Source organism: Engraulis encrasicolus, chromosome 18 (assembly GCF_034702125.1).
Source record: "Engraulis encrasicolus isolate BLACKSEA-1 chromosome 18, IST_EnEncr_1.0, whole genome shotgun sequence".
NCBI classification, from domain to species: Eukaryota; Metazoa; Chordata; class Actinopteri; order Clupeiformes; family Engraulidae; genus Engraulis; species Engraulis encrasicolus.
The window spans coordinates 53,507,303-53,521,970 of NC_085874.1; the positions used below are offsets into that span (position 1 = coordinate 53,507,303).

The following is a 14,668-nucleotide window of genomic DNA, read 5'->3' on the forward strand; positions in this document are numbered from 1 at the left end:
GGGATCTGACCAGCTGCTGCTGGTCGGGTGGTGATCCAGACGAGAGCAGAGGGAAGTAAGTTCCCATTGATGAGGCTGGTCAGAAGTACATTTACTGAGGCTGGCTCTGTCACTTCACAGCACCTTGGGCTGGAGCAGAAATCAAGAGGGAGTCTGCACTCATCCAGGCCATCAAATATGAACAGAGTTTTGCTCTCAGAGCTGGAGAGCACTTTCAGATCTTTCATTTGTGTGAAAAAGCATTGAACAAGCTCCACCAGACTGAGTTTTGTATTCTTCATCAGGTTCAGCTCTCGAAAAGGAAGAGGAAAAATGAAGTGAATGTCCTGATTGGTCTCTCCTTCAGTCCAGTCCAGAATGAACTTCTGCACGGACACGGTTTTTCCAATGCCTGCCACTCCCTTCGTCAGTACTACTCTGATGGGTTTGTGTTTCAAAAGACCCCTTTGTGGATGTAAGGGTTTAAAGATGTCACTGCACTTGATTAGTCTGCCATGTGTTCCTTCTCTACAGGATGCTCTGTCTATCTCTCTGACCTCATGTTCTTCATTGACCTCCCGACTCGCCCCCTCTGTGATGTAGAGATCTGTGTAGATGTCCTGGAGGAGTGTGTCGTCTCCCTGATGTGGTACTCCTTCAACCAGATGTTGACACTTTTCCTTCAGAAAGGACCTGAGCTCTGCTTCCTCTGGTGTCAATCTAGATCAACAACAGAAGTTACATATTACATCATGTTACATATAACTCACCATATAGAGAACTTTGGTAGCCACTTCCATTTGGTAAACAATGCCCTTCTAACAGGTTGCGCTACAGCCGGACACAGCCTGCACCAGAGACAGTTTAACAGTTACGGTGTCAACTCACTATTTTTCTGGGTGGTACTGCCGTCAAGGGGCGCCAACGGATGAGTGCAGACTCCATTCGGATGAATGGGCTGCGCTCTCTCGACAGCGCTCTCTGGGTGAACTGCAGGCATGGATTGAGTGAGTTGACACTCTGTAACATTCAACTAGACTGTGCCATGATCGACCATTGTACTGCCACTGCACTGCGCTTGCTCCGAAGGCCATAATATGCTACATTAAATGCAGTAGCCTATACAGATGTAAAAGTAGGTATGAATATAAATTGAATAGTGCTGGGCCGTTATCGGCGTTAACGTGCTGCGATAATGTGAGACTCTTATCGCGCGACAAAGAAAATATCGCACGTTAATCTATTCTCAAAATATGGATTTGGGGTTTGGGGATGCGCTTCACCATAGCGTTCGATTGACAGACGCTTTCAGACTGCCCTCCAGTCACTTCGCCTCTCCACCTGTTGCTCAGCAGAGCAGACCTACTAAATATGAACAGTGTTTGCATGCTGTAAACATTAATCTCTCTGCCGTGGTAGGTGTTGTTTTAGTACTTTTTCATAAGTGGTAGACTAGAGAGACGTTATTGTTTGAGGTGAAGCAGACAGTCTTGCTGAATGTTTGTGTTATGGTCGCGCATTTGCAACGTCAGATGGTAATACACCTCTCGGTTGTTGCGCTTGATATAGCCAACCTCGCGGTCGTCGCGCTTGACTTTTTAAAAAAAAAAACTGAATTCATTTGGAGTTGTAACTCCGCAGAGAACAACTGTCAGGTTTAGGCCAAATCGATGTGGGCCAGTGCTTTAGGTTCTAGAACTAGTAGCTTTAGAAATCTAGTAGCCTGGCTCTGACTTTGCTGTACCTGCTGCGCTGCTGTGCAGCTCCTCCCTCTCTAAAGGAGCCGCTACCCTTTTTAAAAATATATCTAGCAGCCAAATTGGCTGGTGGTGGAAAAAGATAATTTAGAGCCCTGAATATTACAATATACACTCACCGGCCGCTTCATTAGGAAAACCACTCTAGTGCTGGGTTGGACCCTGGAACACCCACCAACGTAATTTCCTGCCAATGTAATAATTCTTGCCTCCTGCCAACGTAATACACAGCTTCCTGCCAACGTAATAAGTATTACGTTGGCAGAAAATTATTACGTTGGTGGGAAGTGTGACACCCACCAACGTAATAACTTCCCACCACTGTAATAACCCTGCCAATGTAATAAAAATAGCCTGGCGAGCATAATCATTTCCTGCCTACATAATAATTCTTGCCTCCTGACAACATAATATGCAGCTTTCTGCCAACTTAATTTAGTTGGCAGGAAATTATTACGTTGGTGGGAAGTGTAACACCAACCAATGTAATAACTTCCCACCAATGTAATAACCCTGCCAACATAATAAAAAAGGGCATTTCAGACGTAATAGTCCGGCCAGTGTAATAATTTCCTGATTCTTGAAGGTTCTCAGGCACCCAAACAGCTTACTATGAAAGTGCTCCATTCCTTGTATCACACTTGTATCATACTTCTACAGAACATTAAGGGAGCTTCAATTACTTTACTTTTTGATTGTCCTGCAGTAAACATGCTTTTGTTGTTGTTTATAAACTCAGTGTTATGAGGAGGGGCAAGACACTGGCAACCAACCACGTGAGCAAATTTTTTTGTCCGAAAGTGGTTTCCTACAATCTAGTCTAGACACATTTTTCATATTTGTGAATGTTAGAAGCATTTTTTAGTAAAAGATGGGAACCTATGTACTTAACATAATTTAAGTGTGCTGAATTCAACTAGACTGGTTCCCAAGCTGGATTTTGAGGTTTTGACAGTTACATTTGAAAAACAAAATGGTATTGCTGTACTTGGAAATAAATGCTCTTTTCTAACATTTTGTGTCCCAATAATGTTTCTTGATGAATGTATCTACTATAGAGGATTTTAAAAAGTATAAAATAGCTTCTAGAATGCTAATAATGCTAATATTGTAGGAGTTAGCCTAAACGTTTCAAATATTTAGCTTTTCTAATAGGATATTTGTAGCCTATGTGTGTTTATATGGTTAAGAAAATTGATATAAGTATTTTAGAAATACTGTGTAATATATGTGCAGTCACTTAAAGTTGCTATTAGCTCTCTGAAAACTGTCCAGAAATCGCTAGATGACACCATGATATTACATATAACATAAGTTATTTTGTGTCATTTTGAAAAATGTTCAGTCATATTTTACATATTTTATAAGATACTATTGCATACATTTGAGATAGTCTATACATGCTACTCAGCCTGATTGTTAGTGGCCATACATCTCTTGAAGATGAAGGAATTGGTAGCAAGGAAAAACTTGCTCAAAGTACAGTTCTGAATGAGGCTTAAGTCCTTGTTTATTGTGTCAGTGATGGCAAAAAATGGACTGCGAAACATGTCGGTCTTGCTTGTACTCTTCATCAAGCTATTGGGTAAAAGACCTAATACGACAATTCCACCTGGCAGGTCATTGTCTGAGTTACAACCAGGTCCTCCAAGTCCAGATACTCCTTAGCTGAGAGCACTGTAAAAACACTGAACCAAGAGAGTGGTGCCATTATTCCAACAAACATTGCGGCAGATAAATTCATCCACTACACATGTGATAACATTGACATCCTGGATGAAACACTTGATGGGAAGAATACTTCCCATGCAACACAAATGGCAGCATGGTAGAGAGGCCAACCAATTGATGATTCTGTTAAAGATATGAGGTGTCCACTAGACATAGGCCCTACATTAAATGTGCCAAATGCCCTGATGGAACTACATCCTCTCAGGATTACTCCTAGGACATTCAAACCAACTTTTTCAGCATCCATTGCTGAATCATGCTTTGGAAAATCTGGAGAGGAGCATGCTAAACAAGTATGCTAAACAAGCAAAGGCAACGGACCTAGCTTTCTTCTTGCACTGTCAAAACTTAGACACGAAGACTTCTTGGTCAGTGTTCAATCAGTCACTGTCATCAAAGGAACAACAGACTGCTGTGTTGTATTTGCCAATAGTCCTACTATGCGCTACTGCACACGTTTTGCACACATTTTGATACTTTGAATACAAATGCATTGTCATATCTTCACATTTTGGACAGGAACATACAAGTTTAGCCAGATTCTGATCAGGCTATGAAGTGGGTAAATGTCACAGGCAATAAAAGAGCATCATTGCGATCACCGAGACAGCCTCAGCTTTGTGTAGGTGGACACTCTCTTTTAACCTGAGATCACACATTGCAGATCAAACATATGGAATGTACAGTGTCCTCCATGGCAGCAAGAAACTTCACAATGACGGAACCTACTCACCGCAGATTAGAAACAATACGGAGTAAAAGTTCTTTACACACATTTGTGCGTACCCAGTTCCTTGGACTCACGTCTCCTGACTGAGGTCACGAGTACCCTGAACGACACGAGTTACGAGAGCTTGACTAGTTCTAGCCTGCTCTGTCTCTTTGTTCTCTTGACTACGGTCGACTACTGGCAACGCATTTCAGTGGAGTCAGACTCTGACTCCACCCTGGCAAAGTGCTTCGATCTCCCGCCTAAGGTGGACGACTTTTCATCCCAACTCTCTGCCACCACAGAGAATCTCATACAGCAGGGACTGACTACCACCCTAGTGGCTGATGTGGCTTCCCCAGCTCGAGCAGCTGCCTCGGAGCCCCTTGGCCATCACCGCAGGCCATTGCGCTTGGCACAAAAGCGCACCCCGTCACCATTCATGGCGCGCTTGTAGACTCCAAAAGTCCTGTACACCACGAGCGCCTTCGTCTGACGCCTCCCTTTTTCCCCTCCTGCAAGGAGGCGAGATTTCTCAGGGTTTGTCCAACCTTAACCCATGGGGCTCAGCGGCCTCAGCTGAGAGCGTAGGGGCTTCGGCCCCTCCTGCTACTTTCCTCTCTCCTGCAGGTTCGAGCCTGGCACCGGACCAGGAGGACATCCCCCAGCCCAGGGGCCACCTGCCCCTATGAGTCTGGCAAGGGAACATTTGAACCTAACCGGTTTTCTGGATAACGTTATCAGGACAGGTCAAGGGGCCAGAGCCCAATCTACTGGGACACTGTATAACCTGAAGTGGTCTGTCTTCGAACGCTACTGTGACCAACGCGACAAGACAACTTCTCAGTGTTCAGTACCGATGGTGTTGTCCTTTCTACAAGACTTATTGGGGGGAGACAATGCTTTACCATTTAAGTCTACTTTGCAGCGATTTCATTGTGCCATGTAGGATTCAGTTCCAACACTCTGAGTGCCGATCCACTAGATACTGACGCCCCGTGCTACGTCACCTGGGATATTTCTCTAGTACTGGAGGCTATGTGTGGGGCCCCTTTCGAGCCCCTCCAAGAGGGGTCTCTCCAAACTGCTTTTGCACACCACCTTTCAGATCTGTGGAAGAGAGGGGACAACACAACTTGTGCCCTGTGCACGCTTTACGCATGTACATGAACAGGACAGCTATTTGTGTGCTTCATCAAGCCCTCTACAGGGCTCACAGTTTTAAAATAGAGGTCTCCAAATGGTTGGTTCAAACCATTGCCCTGGCATATGAGTCCAAGGGTCGCCAACCCCCGGCTCAGATTAGGGCTCACTTTACCAGTGCGGTCTCTACATCTTGTCCTCTCTTCAAGGGTGCAGCAGTTTCAGACGCGTGCAGAGTGGCTGGTTGGGCCAACCCCGCCACCTTTGTCCGGTTCTACCGGATAGATTTGACCACATTGCCACAGGAACATAGGGTTCTGGGCACGACCACTGATTGTCTGTAGGGTGATAGGAACGCTATCCTTACAGGAGGCTCTTGGAGTTCTGCCTAGTTTGGACCAGCAATCGGGAGTGATTGTAACTCTCCCATAGATATGCGAACGATTCGACTGAAAGAGAACATTAGGACATGAATATGTCCCCGGTTCTCTGAAGGAGATGAGTGAGCCATCTCTCAAGACACCCTTGTTGCCGACAGCCGAAGAGAGGTTTGGCATCAAAGTGGCTTATTTTCGGTTTTGAGAAAGAGGACATCCCGCCCACGACGCAGTTGATTGGACCTTTGGCGTGATTGCAAAGGTCTTCAGCTAATCGTACAGCTGAGAGTGTGCTCCCATAGAGATGACTCACTCATCTCCTTCAAAGAACCGGGGACATATTCATGTTCCAATATTTAGTTTTTTAGATAAAACTATCTTCTTTCTCTCTCTTTTTCTTTCCAAATCTTATTGAATGACAATTGTGTATGATAATGTGCTTTACGGAGGCTATTGCTATTGAAAGCCAGTTTACGAGGATATCACATTATAAAAAGGCATAATTGTAGTAATTTTTATCTTTTTGCCATGACATTTTGCCTTTGTGTAAGTGTAGGAATCTTAACATCTTAAATGCAAATATGTGAGCATTGCACATTTATTTCCATGGAGAAGTGATACTTTCTAACGTATTCTGCCCAAAATCAAGAATTTCGGCGGCCATTTTGTTTTTTGCCCATTTCATGGTCAAAAACTCAAAATTCAGCTTGGGAACCAGGCTAGCTGAATTCAGGGTACTCTAATTGTCTTAGAAAACTAGGTTCCCAACTTTTACTAAAAAATGCTTCTAACACCCTTATAAAGGGCCTTTTTCTGGAAATGCTTCTAGTCTAATCAGAGGTTGAGTTGTGCGCAGCCAGGTTGCGCAGCCTCTCTAGGTTGTCCTCAGACGAGTCTTCCATCATTGCTTCCAGTCATCCCGATTCTCCATACACCTTTTCAGTTCGCTGCTACTCAGGGCTCCGGCGTCCTTCTTGAGTATGTCCACTAATGTTAGTGTGGGACGTCCTCTTAACCGGCACCCATATGCCAGGGGAAAACAAAGGGGGAACATGACATATAGGGTACTTTTCTTGCCATTGAAAGAAATGGGTAAAATTTAGTAAGGAATTTATACACGAGTGATTCTACGAATCGGCTGCGCTTTTAAGTTCATGGATTTTATTTGCCAATTCCACTAAATATTAACTGCATCCAATGATGTTTTGGACATTAGCACACATTTATCTTTCATATAATACAGAAAGTGTAGACATGGCATTATTTCCCTCAGCAAAAATGAACATTTAATAGTGGTTTTGGGCGTTTTCATGCCGTCCTGTTTTCCAAATGTCAGATTCAGTCTTCATATTAGCATGTAAAGAAACTTGTTTTGCCCAAGACGATTGTAAATGTTGATTCACAGTAATCATCACAATATGACAAAAACTGTCAGAAAGACCACTGTCCTTTCCATTATACATGAAATTTTCCATTTTGTGTGTCCAAGAAAACAGTGTTAACCGTGTCACGGTCTGAAACCCCCTCCATAAATCAGTAATGGTTTGGTCATAGGCCATACGAATAACATCATGTGATGTCATAACCTCTTTGACAGGATATGGGTAGACTTTTTGGTAAGTTTTGAGCTCCATCCTTCCATAACCCTATCCAGACTGGGGGGGGGGCTAAAAGTGCCCGCACCAACTTTAATGTCATATAATTCCTTAACGACTTAAGCTATGACTACGAAACTTTGTGACTTTTCCTAACATTTAGTTGGCTACAGTTAAGTACCGAAAGATTAGGTTTATCATTTTTGCCGTTGCCATGGCAACGGTTTTCTGACAGGTATATCTGACCAAAAATCACTTTACCGTATCTATGACGCCATATATTTTCATATTTTTTTGTTATTTTCAATAGCATCAGACTACTTTGTGAGCATTTAAGTGGTTTGAAGCATAAAATCATTAAAATTCAAGTGCATTACCTACATTTGATGGAAAATACATTATGGCGAGATTTTGGGCATAATAAGATGATGTCATAATGACGTCATAATACCAGATAATTACACAAAAATTATGTCATTCATAGATGTCCATTCGTAGATCATCTCCCCCAAGTTTCGTAGTCATACTGTATTCCGTTCATGAGTTATGAGGGGGGGGTCAAAAGAGCCCCCCCCCCAGGCCCAGGAATGCCAAAAAAGCCCAGTCTGAATAGGGTTAATTTAATCCATTCTTTTTCATGTTCTCATAGCGGGAAAATTGCCTGTCAATTGTGTTATCAACATATTTATAAGAATCTGAATTAGAAATCACATGTAGAAAAACACAGATAAAGCATACAAATGCATGAATTGATTGAAGTGTTGTGGTGGAACTTCTGAGGTCCTCAGTTAGCACAACACCATAAAAATGGCTGAAATGTCAAGCCGTGTTAACGTCAATGGTGTTACAATTAGCAGAGAATCTCTAAGCTATGAGAAATTCTGAAGGATGAGCGCTTGTCATTTCCTACCCCATTAACACTTACCGATTTTCCACCACCCTAAATGCAATAAATAACAGATGTCCACAACAATCATAACATAACTTCAAACACATCGACATCTGAAGTCAGACTTAAAACTATAAAAACAAATGGCGAAGTACCGTAAAATCGACTGTCACGTGTTATGTCATTGCTATAGTTTAAATAGGGGTCATTTTCACGAATCTAACACTTGACGAGATGCAAACATGTCTGCAAATGCTTTCACTTACTCTTATCTATCGAACGCAACTTAATTATTTCCAGGGAAAAAATTACACTGGCAGATACAATTATAAGAAGCATACAGCCCCATTGGGACCCATTCATTCTTTACTTGGCTGTGAGAACATGGCTGCAGTGCCACTCCTGGCCACCAGCTAGTGAACGTTCATGTAAAATATTCCATTTTCTCTGAAATTAGCTTTGACAGTCAGGGTTGCCAGATGAGGCTGATGATTTCCAGCCCAAAAAATGTTCAAAACCTGCCTAGAATCACAAAATCCCACCCAATTCTATTGATTTCTATGGCAAAAAGTGGGCGGGTTTTTCTGATAAATGCCATTTGTACCCGCACACGGCCATCCTAAGCAGCCCAATGTGTCAGTCTGTATCACAGTGAATCATAAAATCGTACTTATGAAGCTCAACAATCACATTTTCTATATCAGTTGCACAGATTAATGACAACATTATTGTTAAGGGACATAAGCACTTTCAAACGTATGTTGTTTCAACACTGTAGAATTTTTATATATGTTTGAAATGACATGGTATTTGTCCATAACACTGTTGACAAAATAATCAAGCAAATGTTCGCTTTCATTAGAGTATTTATCAAATGATTGAAGATTAAGCTTGGCAATTTGTTTGTTTAAAAACTTAAATATTTACACTATGTAAACATCTAGGTCATTTAGTTGAAAAAAATACTGATAATTGATATTTTGCTTTTTGCCAAAAGCATAGGCGAATCGTAGAATCACTCAAAAAACTAAACAAACCCTTTAAGTTTAACTGCATTAAGGTTGCACTTGCATGTAGACTTTGTCGCCATCACTATTTCTTTATATTATTGTTCAGACCTGTGTGTATACTAGGGCTATTTTCATTACTTTTCATTACTTTGTCAGGGTTAGGAAGGAAGTTATTACATTGGTTGGTGTTACACTTCCCACCAACGTAATTTCCTGCCAACGTAATTAAGTTGGCAGAAAGCTGTCTATTATGTTGGCAGGAGGCAAGAATTATTATGTTGGCAGGAAATTATTATGTTCGCCAGGCTATTATGTCTGAAACACATTTTTTTATTACACTGGCTGGGTTATTACATTGGTGGGAAGTTATTACGTTGGTGGGTGTCATACTTCCCACCAACATAATAATTTCCTGCCAATGTAATACTTATTACGTTGGCAGGAAGCTGTGTATTACGCTGGCAGGAGGCAAGAATTATTACGTTGGCAGGAAGTTATTACGTTGGCCGGGCTATTACCTTTGAAATGCACACTTTTTTATTACGTTGGCAGGGTTATTATGTTGGTGGGAAGTTATTACATTGGTGGGTGTTACAGACCCCCTTTTGCCTTCAGAACTGCCTGAAATGCCTGAACTGCCTGCAACAATACTTGGGTACACAGGAAATTTGTCAGAGTTAGATTCAAGGTGTTCAGCCAAAATCTGAACATCAAGAGTTGCAGTAACATTACACAGTGTTATTTGACTCCTCTGAATCAGAGTTGTTGAGCTAAGAGAGCTAGAGAGTTAATGATTAACTCCCTAGAGAGTTATGAAAACCACGCCTCCCCAAATTTCAAATGATTTGGCAATATGAGCAGCCATTTTGTTTTAGTCCCCTATAAGTGAACCAAACTCAATCCTCTGTAAGTGAACCAAATTGTGAACCAACAGACAAAGAACTCTGTTCCGTTTTTCTCCACATTGTGACATTGTGTGTATACTGAAAAAAAGTAGGTGCTCTTGTCATGTTAGGCTTTTTGAGCTCACCCTCGGTCCAATAGATCTCTTGTGATTCCACTTGTTCCAGGTATAACTTGTCAAACCTCTGATATATTGTAACAGAGTTTGATGTCAACATGCTTTGATTAGTAGCCATCAATGAGCATTAACATTAATTAGTAATGTGCAAATTCATCGTCATGACGATGCATCGCGATTCTTGTTTTCACGATAGACTGCATCGATTCATGACGTCAAAAATTGATTCTTAATTAATAATAATAATAATAATGATAAAGTATACACGTTGTTTGAAAAGGTCCATGAGCATCCACCACAATAAATACCATCTCCAGTCCACTAGATGGCGCTGTAGTTGCTTGCTAGGAGACGCATCTTGTTTGAAGTATTTCGCCTGGTCACACGGCCATTGTTTTGGTCATTTGCTGTGTTTGGGCTAGAGCTAGCTGTTCCACTAAAACACTTCCCCTTAAATTCACAAGGCATTAAACATTTTGATAAATACGTTTTTGAGCTGTCTCCAAACGATTGTTAAGTGCTCTGAATTTGTACACAAGTTGCCAAGTTCGTCTGTAGTATCCTGACATTATAGCGTATAGCGTTAGCTCCGGTTAGTTCCTAATGGGCAAAATGGTTTATTAATGACACGCACAGCAGACTGGTAGACAGCTGTTGTTGAAAATAAGATCACATGGAGATGTTAGAAAGGGAAAACTGCCATGTGGGTAAATTCAGATGTGATAATTGTGTACACTATTGGCGTTTTCAGGGTTAGACTGTCTGCTTATCCAGTTGCATTCAATGCTCACTAAAACTTATTTACTTCAATTTATAAATGGAAGTTATCTCCCAGATGACTTTTTTTTTAAATACAGTGTAATCCGCTTATAGTGATCATGTTTGTCCGAGCCAATTTGAACGCTATAAGCGGTTGATCACTAAAACCGAATTTGTATTATTTCACTTTTTTTGTTTGTTTGTCTATATCGGTCTGCCAAAAATGAGCGCTAGGAAAGACTAGGCTGAAATGCATTGCAAAGCATAGACCACGCATGGGTCATCATCTCTGTTATGATGACAAATAAGTTTGTAAAGTTCCCAATTCGACAAACGTTTTCTGGCGAGTTTTTGCATATTGTGATTCAGGTTATATGTATGCAAAAACGCTGCTAGACTGGGCATCTTAAAATTGCTACACCGATAAATAACAGACTGTTGCACAGCCTGCTGTACATTAGTAGCCTACAACGTGAAATGTATTGACAGTTTAAAAAGCCACGCCAAGAACTGATTGGAATTTGGGAAAGTCGCGCAGCACTGGGCTTGCTGGCGTAGGAGAGATGAGAAGGGCGAGGGGGAGTGGGAGGGACTAGGGGGAGACGCAGCTGCCTGTAAAGCGTAACCCTGTGAATCCAGGGAAGCGACTATGAAGTGGCAGAACCATATCTATGTCCGAACGACCACAAACAGTTATAGAATCCGCAGTTCCCCCCACCAACACTAAGCTGTCAGGCTGCGTTTTGGTGGGGGGACTGTGGATTCTATAACTGCTCGTGGTCGTTCGGACATATATATGGTTCTGCCACTTTATAGTCGTTTCCCTGGATTCACCACGCAGGCAGTAGACTTTGAATGAAAGTGTTCACGATGATTAAAAGCCTAAAAAATCTGAGTTTACCCTCCAGTGCGCTGGCTTCTCATTCACTGCCATTCATTTTGAGGCTGCGTGTGACCCTCCGAATGCTCCGCCTGTTCATTTTAGATTCATTTGCATACCAACCGACTGCCTCTATCGCGAACCCCTTGCCAATACCCACCCCTAATTAACATAGAGTTCAACCCTCTGCATCCTGCGCTAAATTCTCTACCAGAATATTTTTTTTCTCTTATTGGACTTTGAGGCTTTGCTATCAGACTTTTCGATTGAGAGGCAAATTGACAGAGTAAACCTCTTCAAAATTCAGAATTTCTTTTTTTACATTGGCTTGGCTCCAGGTGCCTCCACATTGTAGATTTCCAATTGTATTCAGCAGTGAAACTGGGAAGTGAATAAACTGTACAACAGTTAAGGACTACAAATCGCAACAGTTTGCACAGTTTGCTGTAATTCACTTTAACCCTCCTGTTATCCTCAGATTTACAGGCATGAAAATGGGTCAGGGGTGAAAAAGGTGAGAAAGGTGCGGCGTGGCGCTGTGGCACGGAGCGGCGCGTTTGCTGCAGCGGTGCGCGCGCATGTGTGGTGTGCAGTGGCATTTTTGGGGGATAGTGTTGTATAAGAATCATACTAGGGGGGTCTGGGGGCATGGTCTCTCATGGGAGAAAAAAATAGCTAGATCCGTCTTTAAATGATGAATTTTGAGCATACTGTAGCGACCCAGGGACAGTAAACATAAGAAGAACTGCCAACCATCTTCGTTACTTCATGATTGTCATGCTGTCATGTCTGATGGGGGGGGGGGCAGGTAGATAGATAGAGAGAGAGAGAGATAGATAGATAGATAGATAGATAGATAGATAGATAGATAGATAGATAGATAGATAGATAGATAGATAGATAGATAGATAGATAGATAGATAGATAGATACTCATCAAAACCTCATCAAAACCCTGCCAATGCCCCCTTAGAAATAAAATAGACTAATGCCCCCCAATGGCAACTAAGCACCCCCTCCTCTCAACACTATCCAATGTCCCATCAACGCTTGCCTGGTTGTGATCTCGTCTGAACAGTTAATCATCATATTTTAGACAACTTGTAATACAAAAAATCTTTGTCATAGTTTGGATAAACTACTGAAACTTAAGTCCATTCACCTAGCTGTTTCCCGATGAAAAAAAATAATAGGAAAGCTCCAACTTTGACCGTGAAAAAAACTGACTGTGTTCCACTAAATATAAATCGGTAGATTTTTAATAGGCCTACTGTATATCATTTAGATGTAGGCTACCAAGGGATTACAAAAAACGTGGCATGATTCCTATAACAATTTGTCTCGTGTCAAACGATTGAAGTTTAAACAAATTTAAGTTAGGCTTCGCTCTTTCTCCCTCTCCCTCTCTCTCGTGCATGCTATAACACAGCATATGATTCGAAGCATGATGTTGGATGCCTCGCGTAGCCTATATGCGCTTCTTCCCCGTAGCGCCTACTAGATACTTTCGCCATTTCGTAGCGCACAGACCCGTTAAATTAGCCGTCAGGAAAACGTGCCCTAGGCCTACCCAAGCTTTCAGTAACGGAGCTCTTTTGAGAATAAATACTTTTTCAAGTGGGAAGGGCAAATGCGGTTTCAAATTATATATATTTAAATTATTAAAAACAGCTTAACCACTGTGGCTAACTACATCCACTCACTTCTCATCCAAATGCTTGCGTCTTGATGTTCTCATAACAAGAATCATGATCTCAAATAGCTACCTCTCTGGGAAACGCGTAGACTGTCTGTGACAGATCGTTTGGACATTTTCTTATAATCAGAGATGTTCTAGAACTATAAAGAAAGATATTTGATACAACCACGCCAGCCCCGCAGACCAAAGACGCACCTGTTTTAAATTGCGCTTTCAAAGAGAAGTATGAAGGGCGGAACTTAGATTGAGCTCGTTCACGTTATTGGCTGTGCCGACAGTAACAAATGCTGTGATTGGTCAAACGTGATTGTCAGTTGTTGAATCTCTCCTGAAACTGTATGAAGTTTTCTGCGGTAGAGCACTACACAATGATACAGTAAGTTGGCGCTACACTTTTCTCCTCGCTCGACCCCACCCTGTAAAATGTTTTCCTCGGATCTACATGATTCACAGAAATTACCCATTTTGATTTCAAAAAGGCGAATTTCGCCGAAAGGTGATTGATTTAGAAAAAAAAAAAAAAAAAAAAAAACCACAGAAAAAAGGGGTTCCACGCGCTTCTGTTTTTACATCTGGTGCATCAACGGAAGGGAGGCAGGTAATCTTGCATGAAGAGAAGACACCGGAGCAGCTCAGATGGGATGCTTTTTCTTTTTAATTCAAGTGCACAACATGTTAGGGACTAACGTTTCGATGGCAAGCCATCTTCATCAGAGTCCATGTGATTGATTTAGGTTATATCCGTGATCCTTGGGGTCATTTTAACCCAAGCCACTTAACCCTTCTGTTGTGTTCGGGTCATTTTTGACCCGTTTTCAAGTTTTAGTGTGAAAAAAACACACTTTCCTTTATTTTCCTGGAATGAGGGTTCATCTAATCCTCAGTCACAATCATTTCAACACAAAAAAAATATGTTTTTTCATTTTAGTAAATTTTAAAGGTCCAAAAAAAAAAGTTACATCTGTGGTGTTCGGGTCAAAATTGACCCGGGTATAGCTTTTTGGTTGTTGAATGCATTTCTGAAAAGCTGTTGGTTGACCTTTTTCTTCAGTTTGGTGATTCATGGTGAGGAAAATATATTTCTTGCCTAAAAAAAAATTACAAGCTTTTTCATATTACA

General features: G+C 41.6%; 1 protein-coding gene across 1 annotated transcript in view; it reads right to left on the reverse strand.

Moving 5' to 3' along the window:
• Positions 1–14,668, reverse strand: part of LOC134468311 (protein NLRC3-like) — a 130,493-nt gene that overhangs the window by 32,734 nt on the left and 83,091 nt on the right. Inside the window, exon 4 of the mRNA XM_063222252.1 lies at positions 1–699. This exon is cut by the window's left edge and continues 1,095 nt beyond it. Coding sequence (XP_063078322.1) covers positions 1–699 — 699 coding nt within the window. The remainder of the gene's footprint in view (positions 700–14,668) is intronic.